This window comes from Mauremys reevesii, linkage group 22 (assembly GCF_016161935.1).
Source record: "Mauremys reevesii isolate NIE-2019 linkage group 22, ASM1616193v1, whole genome shotgun sequence".
NCBI classification, from domain to species: domain Eukaryota; kingdom Metazoa; phylum Chordata; order Testudines; family Geoemydidae; genus Mauremys; species Mauremys reevesii.
The window spans coordinates 13,747,108-13,773,517 of NC_052644.1; the positions used below are offsets into that span (position 1 = coordinate 13,747,108).

At 41.5% G+C, this 26,410-nt stretch overlaps 2 protein-coding genes across 3 annotated transcripts in view; both read right to left on the minus strand.

The window, feature by feature from the left end:
• The window catches only part of LOC120388848 (butyrophilin-like protein 2), an 82,362-nt gene extending 71,581 nt beyond the window's left edge, over positions 1–10,781 (minus strand). Inside the window, exons 1-5 of the mRNA XM_039510940.1 lie at positions 10,550–10,781; positions 8,644–8,741; positions 6,718–7,068; positions 4,611–4,895; positions 441–869 (exon numbers count right to left, since the gene is read on the minus strand). Of these exons, the coding sequence (XP_039366874.1) occupies positions 441–869; positions 4,611–4,895; positions 6,718–7,068; positions 8,644–8,707 (1,129 nt within the window). The 5' untranslated portion in view covers positions 8,708–8,741; positions 10,550–10,781. The remainder of the gene's footprint in view (positions 1–440; positions 870–4,610; positions 4,896–6,717; positions 7,069–8,643; positions 8,742–10,549) is intronic.
• A 2,964-nt stretch (positions 10,782–13,745) lies between these two features.
• The window catches only part of LOC120388224 (butyrophilin subfamily 2 member A1-like), a 39,167-nt gene continuing 26,502 nt past the window's right edge, over positions 13,746–26,410 (minus strand). For both annotated transcript variants that reach the window (XM_039509905.1, XM_039509904.1), the window contains 6 exons: positions 25,952–25,978; positions 23,732–23,758; positions 21,222–21,248; positions 20,180–20,200; positions 20,049–20,075; positions 13,746–15,982 (listed from right to left, as the gene is read on the minus strand). In XM_039509905.1, the coding sequence (XP_039365839.1) occupies positions 15,462–15,982; positions 20,049–20,075; positions 20,180–20,200; positions 21,222–21,248; positions 23,732–23,758; positions 25,952–25,978 (650 nt within the window). In that variant the 3' untranslated portion in view covers positions 13,746–15,461. The remainder of the gene's footprint in view (positions 15,983–20,048; positions 20,076–20,179; positions 20,201–21,221; positions 21,249–23,731; positions 23,759–25,951; positions 25,979–26,410) is intronic.

Sequence of the window (26,410 nt, forward strand, 5' to 3'; positions counted from 1 at the left end):
CTAGATTGATTTGACTGTAGGTTGTTATGGCTTATTATTATGATGATGCTTCAAAAAGGCTTATTAAAAAGTAGTTTAAATTGCATTCTAACATCCCTTTAATTTTTGGAAAATAGATTTACTAATGCAGCTCCAAGAATTGGCATTTTAAAGGAAAATAAAGGCGAGAGTCATTATTATCAGTACCTCTTCTAACAGCAGAAAGTCTGAAATCACTTTTGAAATCAGGAAACTGATCTCACAATGAGATGCATTAGACCATGTAGTAGCTTCCCAATGGATGAAGTGGAAACTCCATTATTTAGGAGTTTTAAAACCATAATAGACAAAGCAATAGAAAATGTGCTGTAGAGAAGGGACAAACCAGCGCTGGCTCTTGGGGAGATAGAATAACAAGAGTTCTGCTACATTTGCTTTCTCCAGTTCTAGGCTTTACTTACTTATAACCATGACTTCAATGATGATCTCTCTGTGAAACAGGTTGGATGAGGCAGAACATACATATTTCCCTTCATCTTCTGCCTGAATATTGTTCAGTTTCAGAGAAATATTTCCTTTGCCAAACTCTTTTCCTTTAAAAACTTCTGCCTTTTTTTCATATTCCTTCCTGAGCCATTCTCTGCTATTGTCTCCATTTGGAGACAAATAGCTAGTTGGGCATTTGTCACTCTGTGGATAAGAATTAACCAGGGGGTTGCTTTCATCATAGAGATAGAAATAGATAATCTTATCCTTTCCAGGTCCAACTTTCCTCCATTGCAACTCCATGCTATGGGGCAGATATTTCGTAATCAGCCGGCAGGGAAGAATGGCATTTTCTCCAATTACAGTGGTAATTATGTCATGTTCTGCCTCCAGATCAAAGAAACCTGAAAAATGTTTAGAGGGTTATATTTGCACCAGCAGCATACAATGACTCATATTAATGTGCGAGAGAGAGTTAAAAAGAGAACAGCCCTAATTCTCCTCTTATTTATATTGTTTTTACAATAGTGTAAATTCATTAGCTTCAGGGGAGTCATAGAATCATAGAATATCAGGGTTGGAAGGGACCTCAGGAGGTCATCTAGTCCACCCCCCTGCTCAAAGCAGAACCAATCCCAACTAAACCATCCCAGCCAGGGCTTTGTCAAGCCTGACTTTAAAAATCTCTAAGGAAGGAGATTCCACCACCTCCCTAGGTAACTCATTCCAGTGCTTCACCACCCTCCTAGTGAAAAAGTTTTTCCTAATATCCATCCTAAATCTCCCCCACTGCAACTTGAAACCATTACTCCTTGTTCTGTCATCTGGTACCACTGAGAACAGTGTAGATCCATCCTCTTTGGAGCCCCCTTTCTGGTAGTTGAAAACAGCTAACAAATTCCTCCTCATTCTTCTCTTCTGCAGACTAAACAATCCCAGTTCCCTCAACCTCTCCTCATAAGTCATGTGTTCCAGTCCCCTAATCATTTTTGTTGCCCTCCGCTGGATGCTTTCCAATTTTTCCACATTGTTCTTGTAGTGCGGGCCCCAAAACTAGACACAGTACTTAGTGAGGATTCACCAATGTCGAATAGAGGGGAACAATCATGTCTCTTCATCTGCTGGCAATGCACCTACTTATACAGCTCAAAATGCCATTAGCCTTCTTGGCAACAAGAGCACACTGTTGACTCATATCCAGCTTCTCATCCACTGTAACCCCTAGGTCCTTTTCTGCAGAACTGCTGCCTAGTCATTTGGTCCCTGGTCTGTAACAGTGAATGGGATTCTTCCGTCCTACGTGCAGGACTCTGCATTTGTCCTTGTTGAACCTCATCCAATTTCTTTTGGCCCAATCCTCTAATTTGTCTAGGTCCTTTTGTATCCTATCCCTACCCTCCAACTTATCTACCACTCCTCCCAGTTTAGTGTCATCTGCAAACTTGCTGGGTGCAGTCCACTCCATCCTCCAGATCATTAATGAAGATATTGAACAAAACCAGCCCCAGGACCGACCCTTGGGACTGGCTGCCAACTAGATGTGGAGCCATTGATCACTACCCGTTGAGCCCAATGATCTAGCCAGATTTCTATCCACCATATAGTCCATTCATCCAGCCCATACTTCTTTAACTTGCCAGCAAGAATACTGTGGGAGACCGTATCAAAAGCTTTGCTAAAGTCAAAGAATAACACATCTACTGCTTTCTCCTCATTCACAGAACCAGTTATCTCATCATACAAGGTAATTAGATTAGTCAGGAATGACTTGCCCTTGGTGAATCCATGCTGACTGTTCCTGATCACTTTCCTCTCCTCTAAGTGCTTCAGAATTGATTCCTTGAGGACCTGCTCCATAATTTTTCCAGGGACCGAGGTGAGGCTGACTGGCCTATAGTTCCCCGGATCCTCCTTCTTCCTTTTTTAAAAGATGGGCACTATATTAGCCTTTTTTCAGTCATCCGGGACCTCCTCAGATCATCATGAGTTTTTAAAGATAATGGCCAAAGGCTCTGCAATCACATCCACCAACTCCTTTAGCACCCTCAGATGCAGTGCATCCAGCCCCATGGACTTGTGCTCATCCAGTTTTTCTAAATAGTCTCGAACCACTTCTTTCTCCACAGAGGGCTGATCACCTCCTCCCCATGCTGTGCTGCCCAGTGCAGTAGTCTGGGAGCTGACCTTGTTTGTGAAGACAGAGGCAAAATAAGCATTGAGTACATTAGCTTTTTCCACATTCTCTGTCACTAGGTTGCCTCCCTCATTCAGTAAGGGACCCACACTTTCCTTGACTTTCTTCTTGTTGCTAACATACCTGAAGAAACCCTTCTTGTTACTCTTAACATCTCTTGCTAGCTGCAACTACAAGTGTGATTTGGCCTTCCTGATTTCACTCCTGCATGCCTGAGCAATATTTTTATATTCCTCCCTGGTCATTTACCCATCTTCCACTTCTTGTAAGCTTCTTTTTTGTGTTTAAGATCAGCAAGGATTTCACTGTTAAGCCAAGCTGGTCGCCTGCCATATTTACTATTCTTTCTACACATCGGGATGGTTTGTTCCTATAACCTCAATAAGAATTCTTTAAAATACAGCCAACTCTCTTGGATTCCTTCCCCCTTCATGTTATTCTCCTAGGGGATCCTGTTCATCAGTTCCCTGAGGGAATCAAAAGTCTGCTTTTCTGAAGTCCAGGGTGAGATCCGTATTCTGCTGCTCTCCTTTCTTCCTTGTGTCAGGATCCTGAACTCGACCATCTCATAGCCACTGCCTCCCACTTTCCCTACTAATTCTTCCCTGTCTGTGAGCAGCATGTCAAGAAGAGCTCTGCCCCTAGTTGGTTCCTCCAGCACTTGCACCAGGAAATTGTCCCTTACACTTTCCAAAAACTTCTTTAATTGTCTGTGCACCGCTGTATTGCTCTCCCAGCAGATATCAGGATGATTGAAGTCTCTCATGAGAACCAGGGCCTGCGATCTAGTAACTTCTGTTAGTTGCCGGAAGAAAGCCTCATCCACCTTATCCCACTGGTCTGCAGACTCCCACCATGACATCACCCTTGTTGTTCACTCTTCTAAACTTAATCCAGAGACTCTCAGGTTTTTCTGCAGTTTCATACCGGAGCTCTGAGCAGTCCTTCCTGAACAGTTTATATCCATCCATGACATTACTCCAGTCATGTGAGTTGTCCCACCAAATCTCTGTTATTCCAATAACATCATAGTTCCTTGACTGTGCCAGGACTTCCAGGTCTCCCTGCTTGTTTCCCAGGCTTCTTGCATTTGTGTATAGTCACTTAAGATAACTCACTGATCGTCCTGCTTTCTCAGTATGAGACAGGAGTCCACCCTCTTGCACTCTCCTGCTCGTGCTTCCTCCCAGTATCCCACTTCCCCACTCACCTCAGGGCTTTGGTCTCATTCCCCAGTGAACCTAATTTAAAGCCCTTCTCACTAGGTATATTAGGAGTCACTCCTAATATACACATAGATATAAAGTCACTCCTAATATACATACAGATAAATGAAGAGAGAATCAGAGCTCTACTATCTTTTACATCTATGGTGATCTCAAGGATAGTATTTGAAAAGAAATGCTGAGTTGTACAGGTCTTCACTCTGCTGCACCAAAGGCTTGTCTATGCAGTGGGGTAATGGGCACTAAGGAAGTATGATTAAAAAAGTGCACCAATGTGTTGTGCATTAATTGGTCTGTGTAGACCTTGATGATGTACACTAAAAGTTCCCTAGTGTGTTTTACTATATTACTGTTTCAAATAGGGTGACTAGACAGCAAATGTGAAAAATCAGGCCGGGGGTTGGGGGTAATAGGAGCCTATATAAGAAAAAGACCCAAAAATCGTGACTGTCCCTATAAAATTGAGACATCTGGTCACCCTAGTTTCAAACAATAATACAGTAAAGCACACCAGGGAAACTTTGGTGAGCACCAGCTGGGTGTCTACATGGACTAATTAATGTGCAACCCATTAATGCGCTTTAGAAATCACATACCAATAATGCATGTTGGTGCTCCATGTAGGCAAGCCTTGAATGACATGGTTGGCCACAGGGCAGATGCATTTAGCCTGATTTTGTAAGTAAGAGTAGGAATATTTGCTTTGACATTACTACATCTCTTACCAGAAATTGCAATAACTTCTTTGAGGTGCCTCTTCAGCAAGGGGTTTCTTATAGTGCATGAGATGGTGTCAGAAGCCGTATCTGCTACCCTGAGCGTACTGTGGATTTGATACAGGTCTGTCACATCTTTTTGGATTCTTGTTTCAGCCATAGCAGTTATATTTTGTCCTGTGCTGTCAGTCCAGCATACTTCAGGTTGTGGGTACCACCCTTGGGACGAACACCTCAGAGTGATTGAATTATTCTGCTGATGTTCTATAGTTAGTCGAGGTGCAGATCCAAAACCTAGAGTGAAAACCAATTTCAGAAAATGTTAAACAGGCTGAAGAACTAGTTAAAAAAACAAAAAGAACAGGAGTACTTGTGGCACCTTAGAGACTAACAAATTTATGTGAGCATAAGCTTTCGTGGGCTACAGCCCACTTCTTCGGATGCATAGAATGGAACATATATTGAGGAGATATATACACACATACAGAGAGCATGAAAAGGTGGGAGTTGTCTTACCAACTCTGAGAGGCCAATTACGTAAGAGAAAAAACTTTTGAACTGATAATCAAGATAGCCCAGTCTGATAAGAAGTGTGAGAATACTTACAGGGGACATAGATTCAATGTTTGTAATGGCTTAGCCATTCCCAGTCCCTATTCAAGCCTAAGTTGATTGTATCTAGTTTGCACATCAATTCTAGCTCAGCAGTTTCTCGTTGGAGCCTGTTTTTGAAGCTTTTCTGTTGCAAAATTGCCACCCGCAGGTCTGTCATTGAATGACCAGACAGGTTAAAGTGTTCTCCTACTGGTTTTTGAGTGTTATGATTCCTGATGTCAGATTTGTGTCCAGCAGGTGCTTGGGGCGGCACCTTGGGGCAGGGCGGCGCTTGGTTTTTTTTTTTTTGGTTCGGCAGGGCGGGGCTGGAGGTTTTTGTTTGTTTGTTTGTTTTTGTTTCTGCTGGGTGGTGCTCGGAGCGGGGGCGGGGGCTTGGGCGGCGTGGCGCTCGGAGGGGGTGGGGGCTTTGCAGTGCTTGGGGGGCAGGGGCTTTGGGCGGCATGGCCCTCAGGGGGGTAGGGGCTTCAGGTGGCGCAGCGCTCCAGGGGGCTTGGGCAGCATGGAGTTGTGGGGGACTTCGGCAGCGCGGCACTCAGGGGGGGCGGGGATTCAGCGGTGCTTGGGGGTGGGGGCTTGCGCGGTGCTCGGGGGGGCAGGGCTTTGGGCAGTGTGGTGCTCGGGGGTGGGGGCTTGCGCAGCACTCGGGGGGGTTCGGCGGAGCTTAAGGGGGCGGGGGCTAAGGTCGGTGCGGTGCTCGGTGGGGTGGGGCTTCATGTAGCGCACTGCTCGGGGGGCGGGGTTTTGGCGGGGCGGCGCTCTTTTTTTTTTGCTTGGAGCAGAAAAAAGGTAGAGCTGGCCCTGCTTACACCATGTCCAGAAGCAAGGCCCTTACATCAACTCTACGCCTGCCAAGGAGAACCTTCTCTGTACAAGCGGTAATGTCAGCGGTTCATTTCCACGTAAAAGGGCCTTAGCGTAATTGAGAATCAGGGGCAGTGTGTACAAATCACAGGTGGACAGTGAGCTCACAGTTCCACTGGACTCTGTAATGTACTACGTGGGTGCATACGTATGTGTAATGGGAGGTAATGGCCCAGCTTTGCCCCTGCACTTAATTCATTTTATTGTTGTTGTGCAACAGCAGCACACACAGTGCAGGTGGATGAGGATTGCACATGCCACTAGCAAAAAGCCAGAGAAAAATGTACATGATGTATTCATGTTATGTGAATTCACTGTGTACAATTTGCATATACTATGTGAGATGGAGACCAAACTGCTGAAGCTTCCCTGACTACTAGTCCTGAACTTCTCTCCACTTTCTTCCCAGTCCATCACTTCCTCTGCCCACCTCCCATAACACTGCACACATGTGGATGTTCATCTACAACAGATGCTGTTTTTCCTTCCCTTGCTAGCCGTTGAACCCTTCCTGTTGGGAGGAAAGGATTAAATGGAAATATAGCTGGCCACACACAGTGCAGTGCAATGGAGAATCAGTGCCAATGTGATAAGTGCAGCATTGCCAGCAACACTTCTGTATGAACATATCCATGCTTACCTACAACAATCACCTGGGCAATAGCTTCTTGATAGACACCATCGTTTATCACTGCACACACATACTGCCCACTATCTTCTACTTGCACTGGAAAGAGTTTCACCCTAACGACTCCATTGTCATATCGTCCTCTGGGAGCATCACTCCTGTGCTGGTCCCCAGCCCGGCCCAGCTCAGTACCATTTTCTGTGCTATTGTAAAAATATAACGTCGTATTTTTGCTCCTTTCCCATTTATACCAATACACTTGAATCTTAGCAGGGTTGTGGCCTACAGGCTGGCAGGACAACATCACACCTTTTCCAACCAAGGCAATTGCAGGATCAACATGTACAGTGACAGTAAAACCATCTGCAAGAAAGAAAATAAATCATGATCATTGATTTTCTTCAAAAGCTTGATATTGGTGTTGAGAGAACAAAAGAAAAACTGGATGTAATTACTGAGACACAAAGCAGGGTTTCATGATAGAAGGATTTGGGGGAGGCATAGCTCAGTGGTTTGTGCATTGGCCTGCTAAACCTACAGTTGTGAGTTCAACCCTTGAGGGGGCCACTTAGAGATCTGGGGCAAAAATTGGTCCTGCTAGTGAAAGCAGGGGGCTGGACTCAATGTCCCTTCCAGTTCTAGGGATTGGCATATCTCCAATTATTACCTTTATTACTCCATCTAACCTAATTATCCCTCTTCAGAATGGAGAGAGCATTTGAGGTCCTCACTGATAGTTCAGCTATGCACAGATTTGAGCACGAGGTGGTGCAGACTGAACTTCTGAGGGGTAGGTGCAGGATGCATAGTCTCTCCCAAAGTTCCAGGGAGAGCAAGAGCCTGTGCCATCATTAAAGATGTTACAGTGTATTCTCCTCTCAGTGGCTGGCCAGCATGGGGAAGCGGACAGCCGAGCCACAGTTAGACTTGGCATTATTTGATTTTTAAAAAAATAATTTTGATGGATAATATCAATGTTTATTTTAAATCATTTTTTCTATTTTTATCTATTGAAATTTTAAGAGTTTGAAGACTTGCGGGTTTTAAGAATTTTTGTATTTTTATCAATTTAAATTTACACGGTTGCAGGAAATTATGGAGGGGCACACAATGGGGGCAGGCCAGACTATTATTTAATGACATTAGATTCTGGGATTCAAAAAATTAAAGCTTATAAGCATTGAAACACAATTGTCAACAGAATATATCAAAAGTTTAGCCTGAAATCAAACTCCAGTTTCTTACTTGGTATTGCTGAATATTTTGCAGTGATGGAAATATTTTTCATCAATTTGTGTGCATACAGAGAAATCGACATTTATCAACATTTACTGATAAAAATCTAAGTCTAGTTATTGTCCTGCTTTCTGCCCAACCCTTTTGGGTAGCTTGTGGCTCTGTAAGAAGTAGAAGAGAGAACTCCCTGAGAGCAGGAAAAGCAATTGTACCTGGCCACCATTGTGTGAAGTGTGTGTGTGTGTGTGTAACAATCTTTCTGTCACTTTGGAATACTAACAATCATTCTGTTATTTTAGGTTTCTCCAAACAATACTCCTGGACAGGGTAAATGTCCCATTTAAGTATCAGTGTCACTGTGCTTTCATCTTAATCACGGCTCTCTGTGTTTTTCCATAGGTTTAGGAGGGTGACTAATGAGAATTTTAGCATTGTGTTCAGACAGAGACAATGTATGGCTACTCTTCCTGCTTAATGAAGCAGGGTCACTGAGACTTTGCACACACCTGAGAGCATGTAAAAACAACCAGGGAGGTAGACAGGCTCCAGCACACAATGATGCTAATCCCAGCTCAATGCCATTAGAGCTCCCAAATGTTGTTTGGGTGTCCCTCTTCAGATTGCATACTGGTTTCCACACACAGGGTTTACCCGGGCAGCATTTATTTCCTGATCAGTAGTTAGGAAAAATGATGTTCTTACCCCAAAGCCATTTCCCGATGATATAAACAAATGGGATGGCGATTGATTTGATCCATGCAGTCATTGTGAAGTGATTGCAATATCATCCATCCAACTCTCTGCCAAGTGAAACAGAAAACATCACAAACTGTAGCATGAGGTTTACACACAACTAGAGCTGGTCAGGAATTCTTCTACAATGGGGCTGCATCAGAAAATGTTGATTTGTCAAAACCAAAATATTTCATGGAAACAGCACACCTCACCAGTTTCAGGAGAGTCTGGGATTCCAGGATCCATGGTTCTTGGGTGGCACTGCCATACAGATGGCCCCAAGGCCTGGGACCAAGGGTTCTCAAATGTTGGGAGACTTCCCATGAAGCCCAGGGAGATTCCAGGAGTTAAGAGCATTCAGCGGCTCTCTTTCATATTGGGAAAATTGAAGCAAAACCATTTGATTTTAAAAAAATGTTTTTCAGAATTTCCTTTATGTGAGAAATTCAAAACTTTCTAGTTATGTTTCTGAATCAAAATTAAAACTTTTTCAAAATTTCAGAATTTACAATGGAATGGAAATTTTGAGTTTTGGCCATCTCTGTACAAAACTGCGTTCATTTTACATGGTCACTTCTATTTTCCTGATACATAAAAACTAAGCAAAAATTGTGCTTTTTGGAAGCAGATTGAGGGAAGAAAAGATATTTAGTTAAGCCAGGACACTTTCACCTGTCAGTGGCTGCATGGATCAAAAGCAGCCCAAGCTGTGGGTGACATAAATTCAGCTCCATTCTATGACTCTTCTGGACTATGTTGATTGTCCCAGCCAAGTTTCTAATAGAAAAATGTTCCCATGAAAAAGTAAAAAAGCAAATGAGTAGTAATCTAGTCCTTTGGGGGATGGGGCTTATATAAACATGACATAACATTCCCCAAAGTGGTCTCTCTAGATCTTGGTTGGGGAATTTGTGCTTCTACTTCTACTATTTCTGTTCAGATATTATAAAGGAATTTAGTCTCCATTGATCTCAAATGCACAGGCACTGATTTTTTATTTTGCTGGTGGGTGCTCTGCCTCGAGGCCCGGCTCTCACTCAGTCTCTTCCCAAGTGGCTCTGTTCTCACTCTGCCTCTTCCTGCCCCTACCCTGCCCCCTACACCAAGGCCCCCCTACTCACTCCTCTCTGCCCCCTCTCCTGAGCACCTCCCACCTGCCACTCACTCCTTTCTGCCCCCTTCTGCCTTAAGGGCGAGTGATGGAGGAGGGGCAGAGAGGAGCGAGTGGTGGGGGCCTTGGGAGAAGAAGTAGAGCAGGAGCAGAAAGCGGCTCAGTACGGGTGGGGCCATGGAGAAAGAGGCCCAGTGGGGACGGGGTCTCCGGACAGAGTGCAGGTGGGGCCATAGTCCTTGGGTGCTGAGCACCCCCTACTTTTTTTCCATGGATGCTTGAGCCCTGCAGCACCCACGGAGTCGGCGCCTAAGCTCAAATGAGAACTTTTCACAAACACAAAAGTCATTTCAAAGGAAAAAATATTCAACTTATATTGTCTTGTAAATTCCCCCCCCCAAATACTGACTCAATTGCTACTCAGATGACAGTCATGCATCTTGTATAAGACCCTATTTAAAGAGGGAGTATAGTAGAAGTAAGTACTGAAAGTCCCTGCGAGTGAGCCTTGAAGAATCAGGCCATGTAGTAACAATTTATGTACGGCTACTGCAGACTTTTTCATGCCAAAGACTTCACAAACATAACAAATGCAAATATCAATAACTTCCTTGTACAAAGTACAACGCTGCTTGAACAGGAATTTAACACTTCAATTCACCTGAGACTACAAGAGGAATTTGTGTAGAGAAACCTTGGTTAACAAAATTGTAATCTGTCTAAGACAGCACGGATAATACAGTGACCATTACAAGAACATACCACAATATATGTCACGTCATGTCCAGTAGGATGTTACCCCTTCACATTGTGCTATAGTAGCAAATTGTGTTATCACAGTGGGTACAGTCAATCTTCCTATTTCCAATTACCCAAAACAAGCAAAGCTGTTTTGTGCAATGATCACAATATTGACATTAGTGAAAAGTAAAAGGGCTGGACTGAAACACTAGCTTTTCCCCCCGTCACCCTCAGAGCTGGGCTGAGGCACCAGCCCCTCCCCCAACCAACTGCCATTTGCCAGCTACCATGGAACCCCCCCCATTCCCACGTGTCTTTGGGCTGGTTCCTCCCGTCGCTCTGGTCCGGGTCCCACAGGCTGCAGGGGCCAGGTCATACCCAGCAGCCTCTGCCCAGTTCCAGCCCCCCACACTCACCCCATGCAGACCCCTAACACCATGCAGGCACCCACCTATCCCCCACCATGTGGGAAGGCGTCCAGACCCAAGGGCAGAGATCCAAGCCCAGAGCCAGATGCACCCTGGTCCTGATGCTAGGGACAGCACAAGCCTGGGGAAATAGACACAGGGCAGGGCAGCTGCTGTAGTGTTAGGGTGGCAGCGGCAAGAGCTGATTTTGTGGGTTGGGAGTGAGTGGGGGGAAGTGAGTAATTTTGGGAAATGAGTGATTTTGGGGTGTGGTGGTAATAGGCAACAACTGATTTTGCCAAAGGGGCAATAAGTGATTTCTGGGGATGGACAGGGGACTGTGACTGTCTTGTTGGGGAGGAATACGTGTGTGTGTGTGTGTGTGTGTGTGTGTGTGTGTGTTAGGATCCTGGAACAAATCTGGTTTGTGGTCAGGATTTATTGGTGACTCAGGGATAAATTTTGGACAGTAGATTTTCCATTTTTATGCCTAAAAATCTTATATTTTGAAGGCTATTTGTTTAAAAAATCCCCTTGATGTAATCATGAGGGACAATAAATATATATTTGTTGTGGTTTTTTTCATTTAAAATTGAACTCTTCCATTTCTTAATAACCAGAACATCTTTTAAAAAAATCAAAACATTTGGATTCTATTTCTTCCCCTTTCTCTTTTCTCCTTTTTTGCCACTGAATGCAATAGACTGACTGAGTGAGGTCTAGGGTTTGTTTGCCTGTTTATTTTTTCCCTATGATTTTTTTTCTGCATTCTGTAACTTTGAAAAACGTCTCCAATTTTGGAAAATTTACAGAGAACAAAAAGGAAAGAAATGTAACAATGTAAAAATGAGAAAACGGACAAAAAGCAGTAGAAAACCATAACTCAAAAAAAAAAAAAAAAAAGGAAAAAGCAAAAACTGAATGTTGTGGTGCCTGAAACTCCAGATCGAAACAGAATATTCTACATAAATTGAAAAAATAATTTTATTTCATTTTGATTTTTTCCATGAAAAATCAAAACATTTCAAATTAAATGTATTTGTTCAAAATTTCCTATGGGAAAAAAATTGGGGAGTTTGACCAGGTCTGATCTTCAGTCTCTTTTAAAGTTTTTATACACTTTATAATCCAACTCACCTCCAATAACTCAAAAGTTTTTTTTTAATTTGTTTGTTTTCCTAATTCCTTCCCCATTTAAGATCCAAAGACAACTGCCAAGCAGAGCAATGTTGTTAATCTTGTGAAATGCATCTTCTCCTCTGAAGCACCTCCAGTTAAACACAAGACAAGAAAAATTCATAAGCCCGTTTTTATTCCCTTTCTTTTCTTGTCACCAACTGCCTGCCCATCCCATGCACATGCAATAGCCTAGTATATTTTACACCAAGATATACTTTCCAATGTGATAATCTATTGTTAAGAATGAAAGTCTTTTTTGTATTTGAGAGCTCTAAAGACATGTCTAGTTCTGCCATCCCCACAGATCCCTCAGAGCAGATTCCTGCCTTAAAGCTCCGATAGCAAAAGGAGAGTGGTTTTGGTTACAACTTTCCTCTTCTGAAAAAAAGAAAATAGTGATGTGCCTACCTCCCCTTAGCATTACAACACTAAATCAAACATTATTTGATGAGGAGATTAGCATCTATTGCTCTCATCTACAAACTTGGCATAATCCAATTAATACAGATAAATGTTAGTCCAAACTCTGTATTTGCACAAAACTTCTTTTGATTATATGCCACTGTTTTATGAATTGCAGTTTTTTCATAGCTTCAATTATGAAAACATCCCTGCAGTGCATCTAAACTTTAATCTCAGTCATTCCCATTGCTCCAGAAACAAGAAGTAACTTTTAAAAAATCCCAAATCTACATAAATATAAGAAATATATTTTAGAAATCACTTATCTGGAATATAAATTACATTCACACACAGCAGATTTGTGTACTCACCTCAGAACTCTCTCAGAAGGCACAATTAAGCCCGCCAAAATCCATTGGACTATAAAAAGCATGCATCAGCAACAGAACTATTACCTGAATTTTGAGTGAAAATATTTGTTGCCAATGATTCATGAAACAGCAAGAGCCCAGCTTGACTTTCAGAGTTCATGCTGAGTTTGCAGAGCACCTGGTTACTTGTAGACAGAACACATTTTCACTAGTCATTGAGAGATACTAAATATGGAGTCTGGCTATTTTTAAAGAGTCATTTCTCAGCATTTAAACCTGCATTTCATACAAGGGCTTTATAATAGGACTTGACAATGAATAAGGGTTACAGAATCAGATAATATCTTGACATTAAATTCTATACAGGGAGGAGGCTGTATAGGTAGAGAAGGTTATGTATTGTTGGACATCATCTTTAGTTCACCATTTAATGGCCAATGCTGCAAGATACTGTGATTCTTCATTCTCATCAGACAGCAGAATCGGACTCCCAAAGGGGGCAAGTAGTCACCGGTTGTTCAGATTTTGCTTATCTTTTATTACATTCATGATGGTCAGCAATAGGATTACATGAAAGTTGAAAATATTTCAAGCAAGTATACTAAAGCCCTAGATTTATATAAAATCCCATTATAAGTGAGACATCCTGGTGGACATTGCATTTATTCCCCTAATTAACCAGCTGTCTAGAATAACAATAGGCCATTTATGAAAACAGTTGTCAGAAATAAGCTATTAAGAAATGAAACACTGAATCATATTAATTTTTTTTTAATTTTATTTTATCAGTTTGCTTCTTCAAGAGAAAAAATGTCAAATTTCACATGTAAAGTAACTCATCTTTTCTCAGCAGTGGGTGAATGCATCCTCGTCAGCAGAATTTTTGGTAGTTGTGTCTCTATTAAGCAGAATTTATCCCTATGTAACCCTTCCAGGATGCACAGGCTTTCTGGTAGAGCTTCTAATACAGCAAACAACCTTGTTTAAAATCATGCCAATTAAATGGACTAAACTGTTTCAGCTATAGTTAAATTTGGTTCTTTCTAGTATTTTCTTTTAACACACTTTGGTGAGAAAGGATTGGTATCAGATGGAAATCTTTATTTTAAGGCACAGAGAGGAAAGAGCAGTCATGAAAGCTGGGAATTTGATGGGGATCCTATGGAAATTTGGCATCCAATTCAATGTGATTTAGGTGCCTAATCCCTTAAGTACCTTTGGAAACCCCAGTCTAATGCATTCCTCCCAAATGCAAATACAGGTCTAGATGCTGAGCTCTATTTTGCTGCTAAGCAAGGAAGGGAGGTTAGGGTCTCTTCTTTCCCACCAAGTCTTGATTGTGCAATGCACACATATATAGGGAAATGCAGGGCTAGAAACTTCCAGAGGGAATGCTGGGAGAAGGGCTGACCAATCAATCGAAAACCCAAAGATTTCCCAGTTTGTGGCCAAAAATACTCATCTGTCAGCAGCTTTTGGCTGAAACATTCGTTTTTCAGAATTTTGATATTTTGGTAAAAAAATCTAATGTTTTCTGCTAAAACAATTACCAGAAATTATATGTTTTTTTTTCATCTTCACAGTCATTTTCTGCTGAAGGGAACAGATTGCCTCCTACGACCCCTGGTGCTCAGGGGTCTAGCACTCCAAACTACACTCCTATATGGGGTGCAGCCTCTTTGAATGACTAGCCCACAGTTTTGAATGTCTGTAGTAGTGCTGAGCAAATTATGCACAGAAAGTAACATATTTGTATCTTTTTCTATTGGTGAATTATCTGAGAGCATTTTAACACTTTTCACAAACATATTCACTATTCAGAGTTATTCTCCAAATAATTGCAACAAAACAATTCTTGTCTGTGAGCTATTCCATGTGAGTAACTGACATTTGATATTTGAGCTGCCCTGGTTAGAACTGTTTGGACGGATAAGAATTCTGTCTTGATTGGGTCCCGGGTTCAGCAAAGCACTAGGGTTCACTAAAGTCTAAGGAACTTAAGTATAGTCTTAAATTTTGCTGAAGAGGGATGGCCTTTGCTGCATTGTGTCCTAGATGATCATATCATTTGGCATCAGGTTTCTGGTGTGAATATTTGTATTTACTCATTCAAAATTTGCTTTCCACCAATATTCTATCATCTTTGCTTACACTTTATCATTTCCACTAACATTGCTGGTAGTAAATTAGTAAACTAGTTCACTAGATGAAAGAGAACACAAAATGGACAAAAGCACAGCCCTCCTTTATTCATTTTTTTATTCAAGTCAATATTTACTGAAAAAGTATTGGTCCATTTGACCAGTCATAGTTTTTACTCAGGTCATGTCACTGGCAATTTGCCTGGGTCAGGGGCTAAGAAGTATCTGTTTCAGCCTTTGGGCCATCTTCAAAAATATCAAAATTGTACCATTCCCCCTTTCTCTCTCTCTCTCTCTTTCAGATTCTATATTAACTAATTAAACCCTTCCCTTTCTTCTATAGTGGTTCAAGTTTCCTGGCTCTCCTTCTCTCCTCTCTCCTCAGATGGAGTGAATTTAAAATTCTCATAACTATTAGAGCCAATATTTGATTTCAGAGAGAAGTTAAGGGGCTGGGGACACTGACAGGGCGTATTCCTAGGTATTGCTTATCACTGCCAGGATTGAAGAATGGGTACAGATTTCCTTGAAACTCTTGAGTGATGGACACAACAGGGCACATTAGCTCTACATTGTAGAATGAGATCATTCCCTCTTCCCAGTCAAGAAAAATGCCAACCACTGGGCATCTTTTATCCTCAGAGGTGATTGTGTCACTTTTCCAACTACAATGATATTGACCCTCAGACAGCCACAAACTCCAGTATTCCTTCTCAGAAGGTTTCTCCATCTTCTCATTTTTCAGTTTCCTCCTTTCATTCTGAGTCAGCACCCCTAGCTCCCACTCTGCCTTGTCCCCCACCTCCACCTCCCAGTATTGTTTCTTCTCTGAAAATCCTTCATTTGCCACCACTATCAAATCCCTGCCGGCTTTCTCTGCCGTGGAAACGACCCTATTTTTATCCTTGAGTGAGAGTTTGGGATGTTTACGGTCAGAATCCAGAGTGATGTTAACTGGAGGGAAGAATAAAAATGTTCATTTCATCAGTAACTAGAGACTTATTAACTCTCACTGAAATAAACAAACAAATATCAAAGCTGGTAAAGAAAATTAAAGACACAGTAGAGAGACAAACAAAATATTAAATATCTCAGCAAAATGCACTACAACTGCTCAGAACAAGAGCATATGTAATATATGTATTAATATATGTAACAGCAATGGCACATACACCCCTTGCTAGTTATAGCTTGAATTAACTAACACTCCTGGCCCAAATCATCCCCTCCCATGGTAAAAGCCATGGGAATGGAGTAAAGAAATCTCTGATCTCATAAGAACAGTTATAATGGGTTAGACCAATGGTCCATCTAGCCCAGTATCATGTCTTCTGACAGTCACCAATGCCAGATGCTTCAGAGGGAATGTACAGAACAGGGCAGTTTTGAATGATCCATCCCCTGTCATCAAGTCCCAGCATCTGACAGTTGGAGGTTTAGGGACACCCAGAGAATGGGGTTCCATCCCTGACTATCTTGCTTAATAGTCATTGATGAACCTATCTCCCAGGAACGTACCTAGCTCCTTTTTTAACCTTGTTACAGTTTTGGCATTCACAACATCCCCTGGCAACGAGTTCCACGGATTGACTGTGCATTATGTGTGAAGTAGTACTTTCTTTTGTTTCTTTTAAACCTGCTGCCTATTAATTTCATAGAGTGAGCCCTGGTATTTGTCTTATGTGAAGGTGTAAATAACACTTTCTTATTCACTTTCTCCACAGCAGTGACAATTTTATAGACCTTTATTATATCCCCTCTTAGGGCTAGTCTACACTTACCTGCCGGGTCGACGCGGTGAGTTCGACTTCTCAGAGTTCCAACTATCGCGTCTAATCTAGACGCGATAGTTCGAACTCCCCGCGCACTCCGGTCGACTCCGGTGCTCCACCACTGCAAATGGCGGTGGCGGAGTCGACCTTGGAGCCGCGGACTTCGATCCCGCGGCGTCTGGACGGGTAAGTAGTTCGAACTAGGGTACTTCGAGTTCAGCTACGCTATTCACGTAGCTGAACTTGCGTACCCTAGTTCGACCCCTGCCCTTAGTGTAGACCTGCCCTTAGTCTTCTCTTTTCTATGCTGAAAAACCACAGTCTTTTTAATCTCTCCTCACATGGAAGATGTTCCATACGCCTGATCATTTTTGTTGCCCTTCTTTGTACCTTTTCTAATTCTAATATCTCTTTTTTGAGATGGGGTGACCAGAAATGCACATAGCATTCAAGGTGTGGGCATAGCAGGCATTTATATAGTGGCATTATGATATTTCCTGTCTTATTATCTATCCCTTTCCTAAAGGTTCCTAACATTCTGTTTGCTTTTTTGACTGCACATTGAGTGGATGTATTCAGAAACCAATCCACAATGAGTCCAAGATCTCTTTCTTGAATGATAACAGCTGATTTAGACCCCATCATTTTGTATGTATAGTTGGGACTATGTTTTCTATTGTGCATTATTTTGCATTTATCAACTTTGAATTTCATCTGCCATTTTGTTGCTCAGTCACCCAGTTTTGTGAGATTCCTTTGTAACCATTTGCAGGCTGCTTTGGACTTAACTGACTTGAGTTATTGTGTACTGTCTGCAAATTTTGCCATCTCACTATTTACCCCTTTTTCCCATATAATTTATGATTATGTTGAGCAGTACTGATCCCAATACATACCCCAGTACATAAATAGTGGTGTCCCCTGTTAAACTTTCTCCATTCTGAAAAATTACCATTTATTCCTACCCTTTGTTTTCTGTCTTTTAACCAGTTATTGATCTATGAGAGGACCTTATCTCTTATTCCATGAATGTTACTTTGCTTAATAGCCTTTGGTGAGGGACCTTGTCAAAAGCTTTCTGAAAGTCTAACATATTTGTCCATTCGAAAATGCCAGTTTATCAAATTCTGTATTTTCTGCGGGAATGTGGAATTCTGCAATTCTGAGGTAATTTTGTTTTTGAAAATAAAAAAAAGCTCCTAAGGCACTTTCCATTTCAGCATTTTTATAGTGGAATATTTTGATATTTGTCTTAAAATAATTTTCCCTTTCAAAAATCTATTTTATAATGTAAATTTTAACATAAAATAAAAACTTTTAAAAATAAAAATGAAATATTTTATCAAAAGGATAGGTTTCAACTAACCCAAAACAATTTTAAAAATAAAATTCATTTCACAGAAGATTTTTAAACCAAATCTCTAAATGTCAGTATTTGCCATTAAAATGAAAATTAGGCTTCCTCCACAGTTCTAGTTGTAAGATGTGAGAAAGATGGCAGTTTTTGGCAATATACTTGAAAAATGTTATTGCATTAAATTTAAGTATCTTTGGAATCCATTATATTATATGCAAAGATTATGTATTATTGTGGGATGGGATTGCATGTAACCTCTACAGAGGGGAGAGTGAGGTGAACCCTGGGAAGTGTTATGAATTTCAGAGGTCTGTATTGAACAATGTGCCAGATAAGAATGGACTTCTGGGACAAACAGGTTCAAGTGGTTTGCCTGGGAAATCTCTAGGGGAAGGTGAATGAAATTCCCCACCTCTTGTTATGCAAAAATCTAGGTTTTTGAAGCTACACCCAGAGTCAGGGACCATTTGTCCGCTGATTATCTGTTCCCAGATACTCAGGATCAAAGCCCCCTACTGTATAAAGAAGATTGATGGATGTGCTAGTTTTTAAGGTTGTTTTGAATTTGTAACCACAGGAAAACTACTGTGCATTTTGAATGACTGATCACCAACCAAAGCCAGAGGCTGAAGTTGGGGTAACCTCTAGTAAATTTATTAGCCTTAGGGTCTTTTTTATTGTTTTAAATGTTGTCTCTGTAATGCATTCACCTTAAGAATAGATGTGCTTGCTTAGAAAGAGATGTGTGGTAACTTGTGTTTGTGAGCAATTACAGCTGTTCATAGACTCTAAGGAGAAAGCAAAGCACAGATGCTGGCCTATTCAGGCATTCTGGCTTGCTGGGAATAACACAGTGTTGGCAGGAAACTGTGCAATTTACAAAATCTCTGGTCAGGAGGGAGAGAGACATGGGTCTCTGCACAAGCATGTTGATGGCTGAGAAGCTGGGAGCCTACAGCAGGTGTCCTCAAGGAACAACGGAGAGGACATAAAAGTGCAGTGGCCTTGAACTGTGCCATAAGGTACCTAGAGACAGGGGCTTGAACTGAACGGGAGCCAAATAGAGTTACTCACATGTGTAATGCCAAGAACACTGGGCCCTAAGAACTTTCTTCACAATGGCAATTCATAGTCATTCATGGTGGCAATGGAGTGTTAATGGGCCAGGGAATGAGAGTGGGAGTGACTATAGCCCAGTAGTTAGGATCTAGGAGTCCCAAGTCCCCTATCCAATTGCTATTTAATTATTTATAAGATGTGGAATAGTTACCACAGGAGAGACTGAAGCCACAGCATTCCATAGCCCAGCAGGTATGGTGCCTTCCTCTAATATGGGGGACACGAGCTTGCATCCACAATCCTCAACAAGCAAAGGATGCAACTGAACTTAGGTCTCCTACCTCCCTGCTGAGTGCCCTAACGACTAGGCTAAAGCCTACAAGAGAGGCACAAGGACCTTCCTCTTCAGCCATTTTGTGAATCTAGTCCTCCTTTCCTTTGTTTTTGTCAGAATGCCTGCACATCTAAACAATTTTTTTCAGGTTGAAATGAAACATTTTGGCTTTTTCAATGAAGTTGAAATTCTTCAGCTAACTCAACACAATTTTGTGAATAGTTTCAGTAGACTGGACGCTCCTTTTTTCAACTATTAAACTATTTGTCCTAAAGTCTCACTCAGCTACAGTCACCAATTCTTTTATTAACAAATATTGTCCCTTTCTTCTGCAGCTAGGTGCCTAGTCAAATCCCAGTCACATTACTCTTCAGGGCTGTTGAGCAGGCATTCTTTATTCCTCCTTTCAGAACTCAGGGCACCAAAAATATTTAATCAAAATATTTAACTTCTGGGAGAAAATAACCTGTGTATAATTCCAGATACAAGGCATCTTACCTGCATTGCTACGAGCCCTCCTGAAGTCTACAACAAACAAAGAGAATTCAGAATTTCAGCTATAGCATGTGGCTTATTTTATATTGAAATAATACAAGCTGTGTAATATTAAAAATGGTCTTTCAACTCACCCAGCTCAGCCATGGCTTTTTCTGAAATGGAAAAAGATTGTTACATCATGCTGCTTCATTATTCCCTTGTTAATTCTGTTTTGTAGGAAATCTTTACTCCCTATATGGAATTACTCAAGTAAAATAGACTCAGGTGAGTAAGGGTCAGGTTCTAAGGCCCCAAACTTGCAAAAATCTACATCCATGCTTAATTTTAGACACCGTGAGTCCATTGTGTTAAATGGAACGACTCAGTGTGTGTACAAATTTAAGCATGTGTCTAAATCTTTGCAGGATTGTGTCTAAACATTTATCTTTTTGCCATATTTGCTGCAATAGAATATCTACTACGTTATGTTCAATGGCATCCTCATACAAACTAAACTATGCAAAAAAGGTGGCTAAATCTTGAAGTCCATGCTGCATTTAAACAATGGGAATTTGTCTGAGTGAAAATAATGTAATAAGGGAGTAAGCGTCAGATTTGTAAGGATATTAAGGATATTAAGCACCTAGTCAGATTTTGAAAAGAGCTTAGGTGTCTAATTCCCATTGGTTTCAATGACAGTGAGGCACTTAGCATGATTTTTAGAAATGTCACGGTGCCTATCTGCATCTTTACAGAGTAAATACTTTTTTAAAATCTAGCCCTGGTTTCCTTAGGATTTGACTGGCTGACTTGCATGCTTTAAAGTTCTCAGCTTTTTTAATGTACGAATATAGTGTTTTGTTTGGGTTGTTTTGCACTGCATTTCCTTCTTTATGGAAAAAGAGATAAAAAGAGCTATGTGGATTTTTTTCTAAAAGTGATTCTATAGAAATGGTTTTGGAGACGTTCTCTGGCCTATGTGATATAGGAGGTCAAACCAGATGACCACAATGATACCTTTTGGCTTTGGAATCTCTCTATGAATACAGAGGGGGCGAAACAAACCTGAAAAAAAATGACAAAGCTGGGGGCTGGCCACCACCAAGGGGCCAGTAGGCTGGGATGTCTCTGTTACCAGGAGGATGCAAAACTAAAGACTAGAGCTGGTTGAAACTATTCCAATGAAACACTTACCAAATTTCTCCTGTATTTCCTGAATTGCTACAAAGAAACAAAATTAAACTGTTAACCAAAAGACAAGAGAAGTCTGCAGATGAGAGCAACTAAACAGAGATTTTTAATATAATCAAAATACGTTATGGAGATAGTTTCTGGGAGTGCAGAATGCATTGATCTGCAGGTAGTGACCAAAATTTGACAGCTATTTGGCTTTCACAAATACTTAGGCTATTTCTGTACTCGTGGTAGTGAGTACATACATTTCACGCCCAGCTAGCATGGTTATAAATAGAGATGTGGTCAGTAAGGCCCTGTTTAGGCGAGTAAAGACACACCAGAACCTTAGGCTATATTCGCTACAGGGCTCTCCTTATGCCCAAGAAGTTCATCCTACATCTGCACTGCTACTTTTAGCAGTGACGTTGTAATACTGACAGACCCCGGTCATCCGCAGGTGGGATCAAACCTGGGACCTCTGTAGCTAAATGCATGAGCCTCTGCTACATGAGCTAAAAACCACATAGCTGCTAGCTAAGGCTGTAAAGCAGCCTCATTAATCTCTCTCTCTCTAAGTGGTCTCCGTCCGTGTCACTAGATGGGACAGAACACCACACCCAGGAGGTGTGTGGGTTACATACTTCACCTAGCTGAGGAAGCGTTTCCTGAGCTTCAGAGACTTCCCAGTTGATATCCCATATGAGCCCCTACTTGTAATACCGTCAGACCCTGGTTGTCAGCAGGAGGGATCGAACCTGGGACCTCTGCAGCTAGATACATGAGTCTCTAATTCATGAAGTAAAAACCATACAGCTGTTAGCTAAAGCTATAGAGCAGACTCATTAATCTCTCCCTCTCCCGCTCTCTCTACATGGTCTCGGTGTTACCAGATAGGACAGACCACCACACCCAGGATGTGTGTGGGTTACCAAGTGTCCCGCTGCCAGAGCCTTTCACTGCCATATGTAGTTACACACTGCAGTGCGGACACAGCCTGCTTTTCACTCTGGTGTGTAGCTACATGTACCCAACACACCACCACCAGCATATACAATGCCTTAGTTTTATGAAAGCCAGGAATTAAAACAGTGCAGTTGCAGCACTAATGTCACTCAAAACAAACAACCACAAATGAGATCTAGAGTGCAAGAGACACTCATAAGAGCAGGAAAATATGGACTTTCTGGTATTGTAGAGAAACAACATCACTTAATTACCTGTACTTTATATTAATGAAAACAATAAATCAAGAAAGAACAAAGGTAAAGTCTCCATGTGTGAAGTATAGCGCATTTCTTCTTTGTAACATGCTGAATTTTCCCCCAAATGCCCCCTATCCCTGTAGAAAAGACTCCTAGAAACTTCAAAACTCTAGCCACTACATAGATACAGTAAATTCATCGCATTTATCCCGTTTATTTACAGTTAAGTCCTGGGGCAGAGGTTCTTTGCATTTTTGTCTGCCATGAAGGTGCCTATCGACAGGGCATTTAACTCTTCCTATAGTTGGTCATTTGCTGTCTGAGATTCACCTTCTAAAGTAACATTTTCACTTACACCATCTTCAAGCCTGAATCATCTTCCTCCCCAGTAGTGATATGGCCACCCCATCTGAAGTCAAGCTCTTTCTTCGTCTCATCCCCTTTTCTTGTCTTGTGACAGCTGATCAATACATTTCTCTATTAGCGCCACTCTTGCCTTTTACAGCTACGTCTCTGTTCCTAATACATTCCTGAGAACATTTTTATTCCACTTCCTTTCTGCCCCATAATAGCATACAGGTGTAGGCAGAAAACCCTGGCAGACATGTGGTGCTTTATCCCTTTATGCTGTGTTACTTTTCAGACGTTCCTTTTGTGATATCTGTGCTAAATCAAATTTAGTTGGTAAGTGACATTTAGTAATGACCCTGCTGGAGATTGGTGCAAAGTGTTTTAGTTATTATTTGGTTCTTGAGAAGCAGAAAATAAAATCTTCAGGTTAAATTTTCATGTTTACTGTGGGTTTCAGATATAGTTGGTAAAACAGGTAAAAAAAAGTATAGATTTTCAAAATATATCTAAACTAAAATGAATCTTTTTTTGTTAAATCTCAATTGATCTCAACAGGATTGGTTGAAACCCCCTTCCTCCACCAAATAAATTTTTGATGAACATTTTCATCAGCATTTTTCTTCATAAAACCCACAACATTCTGAAAATTTTATCCCTCTCTCATATAATCATGTGTGTATAATAACCTTATTTTGTTAGTTTGTAGTGTTGCTGTAGCCGTTCTTATCCCAGAATATTAGAGAGACAAGGAGGGTGAGGTAATATCTTTTACTGGACCGACTTCTGTTGGTGAGACAAGCTGTTGAGCTTACACAGAGCTCTTGTCTCTTTCACCAACAGAAGAAGGTCCAAAAAAGTTAGTTACCCACCTTGTGTCTATTTTGTTAGAACAGCCACCTCAAAACAATCATCCATGCCGAAGACTGAAAGAAATCTCTCGAGTTTTAAATATTAAGTAGTAAGAGAAGGATTTACCTTGTTGAGACTTTTGGTGCTCTGTCTCTGCAAAATAAAGAAACAGAAGAGGTAATCTCAAAATAATAGGCAGGGGTTAGATTTTCATTTGCCAGACTCCACACTAAGAAATATAAAAGTGTGAACATTTTGTCTGAGATTTGCAAAGGTGCCTGAGGAATCCGGACATTCACTAATCTATTAACATTAAATCATGCATCCAAACACCACAGGAAGCTCTGAAAGTCTCAACTTTCAGATTCATGGCTGTATATAGGCCTTTAATCATGACAATCTCCCCATCTTTTTCTAACATTTGCAAACAATACACACATACGGTGTTTAGCCAGCTTTTGCAGAGAAAAATAAAATAAAATGTTCCTTTAGAAATAGTGTCCTGACAGTTCTCACAGTTTATTTGCTTATGGTTCCTCTAGTCTACACAACCATAGTCGCCACAAACTCCTTTATTCCACCCAGACACACACAGCATCCTCAAAACAGCTCAGATCTAGGCCCGTTTTGACTCATTTCCCAAACTCATCATATCTGAATTCATCTACTTCAAAAGAAGCCAGTGAAACTGCTCAGATCCATCAGCTGCTTCCCTCTCCCAGTGCTATAGGGGGAAGCTGCAATCTCTGAAAATGTGAATTTCAGCCTTTTCTGTGTCCTCTCCCACTCTGTCCTCACTCCTATTATTAGCTAGTAGAGCTGGGTGGGAAATCCTGTGAGAATTTTCAAGGTTTTAAAAACTTTCCCATTCTATTGGGTTGAAACCCTAATCCTATAGAGATTTCACACAAACATAAACTCACCCTGAGGTAGACAATGGCATAGTGGTTAGGGCCCTCTGCTAGGATGCAACAAATGCAGCTTCTAGTCTGTGTTTTGCCTACTTCATATCAGATGAGTGTCCTAACCACCAGCCTATTGACAGTGGGATCTATCTGGGGTTTTGACCAGAAATTGGATCTGAAAAACTTCTCTCAGCTAAAGCTTTGTCAAAACGGATAAACTTCCCTAAAAAGTTTGGGTTTCAGTGAATCAGCATTTTCCAATGAAAACTCTTCACTGGAAAACTCCCAACCAGCTCTGTTAACAAGGGGTATGGAAAGAGTCAGACGATGGGGAGAACCAGAACCCAAGCATTCAGTGATCTGGAGCCTGCAGGTTTGCTACAGAGGCAGCTGCTCCCATGATGAACCTCCTGTAGCTCGTCAGAGGGGATCCCAGACTTGAGGAAACCTGTCAGACTAGGATTTAGCTTCCAGGTTTAACAGTCTGGGGGAGAGGTAAGTGATATTGGGGATGGAAGGGGGCATGGATAAGGCCTTTGGCAGTGGGGCTGGGGTACACAGTTGGTGAACAAGGTTGAGTACAGTAAAACCCAGCATTGCTCCACTGCCCTGCTGCACAGCCCAGTTCCCTGGCCCCAGCGGGCAGCTTGGTTTCTAATGGGACAGCCATTTTACTGAGTCACACACATTGTCTTTTTTATATAACAAATGTCAGTGGAGATTTTCAATGCGACTTTTACTTCTAAATCCTTTAGGTGGTTTTGAAAACTTCACCTATAATATGTATGGAACCTAAATGTCACAGGCAGGCTATTAGGCTTTAAATCACTATTTAAATCCTACAATTTAAAGAGGAAAGGTGGCTGAGCTGAGTGAGAGCAGGATTAAACCTTTCAAATGAAATCACCAAGCATGAAAGCAGCAAAAAGTCTTGTGGCACCTTATAGACTAACAGAGGTTTTGGAGCATAGACATCCAAACCCAGCTGGAATTTTGGGGGACAGTTATTAATGCTTGAACAAAGGATTTCACTGGGATTTTCAAAGGCACGTAAGGAGTTAGGTGCCTATTCCCATTTAAATACAACAGGTGGTAGAGATGAGATGTTCAAAAATGCCTACGGTCCAATGGGAGTTAGGAGCCTAAACACCTTTGAGGATCTGAGCCTGAGCGATTTAGGAGCGCAACTCTCAAGGGAAGTCAGTGAGGCCTGTGCTCCTAATTCCCTTGGATCATCTTTGAAAATCCAAGGCTGAGTGCCCAACTCCCTTGGGCTCCTTTGGGGGGGAAAAACTGAATGGAACAATTGTCTCACTCTTAACTGCAGCCTCTGTACCATGACCTTATAATATTTGGACTTGGACTTGTTGACAGTTCTCCTGGCAAAGCATACACTTACCCAGAGGAGAAAATAATTAGTTGAGCTAAAATACACTCTTACCCAGTTCTTTTCTGAGAAGCATTGTTTCTAAAAGAAAACATATTTCAGAATTACAGCAGGAAACACACATTAATATACTCTAGTTCTGAGGCTTTTATCAGAAGCCTCCAAGCTTTCTATTTAGAACAATGTAAATTAAATGTTATGGATCTTTTATTTCCATCTGGACAGGCAGTGGTTGAATTTAACACCATAAGTCAGATTTTCAGATGATGTAAATCGTATAGGTCCAGTGTTGGAGTAAATCAGCATAGCTCCACAATGGAGCTTCATTAGTTTACACTATTTGAGGATCTGATCCTTTAAGGGAAGGGAGACCTTTCTAAGGGCAGGTCTATACTTACCCGCCAGGTCGACAGGTAGCGTTCGACTTCTCGGAGTTCGAACTATCGCGTCTAATCTAGACGTGATAGTTCGAACTCCGAACGCGCTCCCGTCGACTCCGGAACTCCACCACCG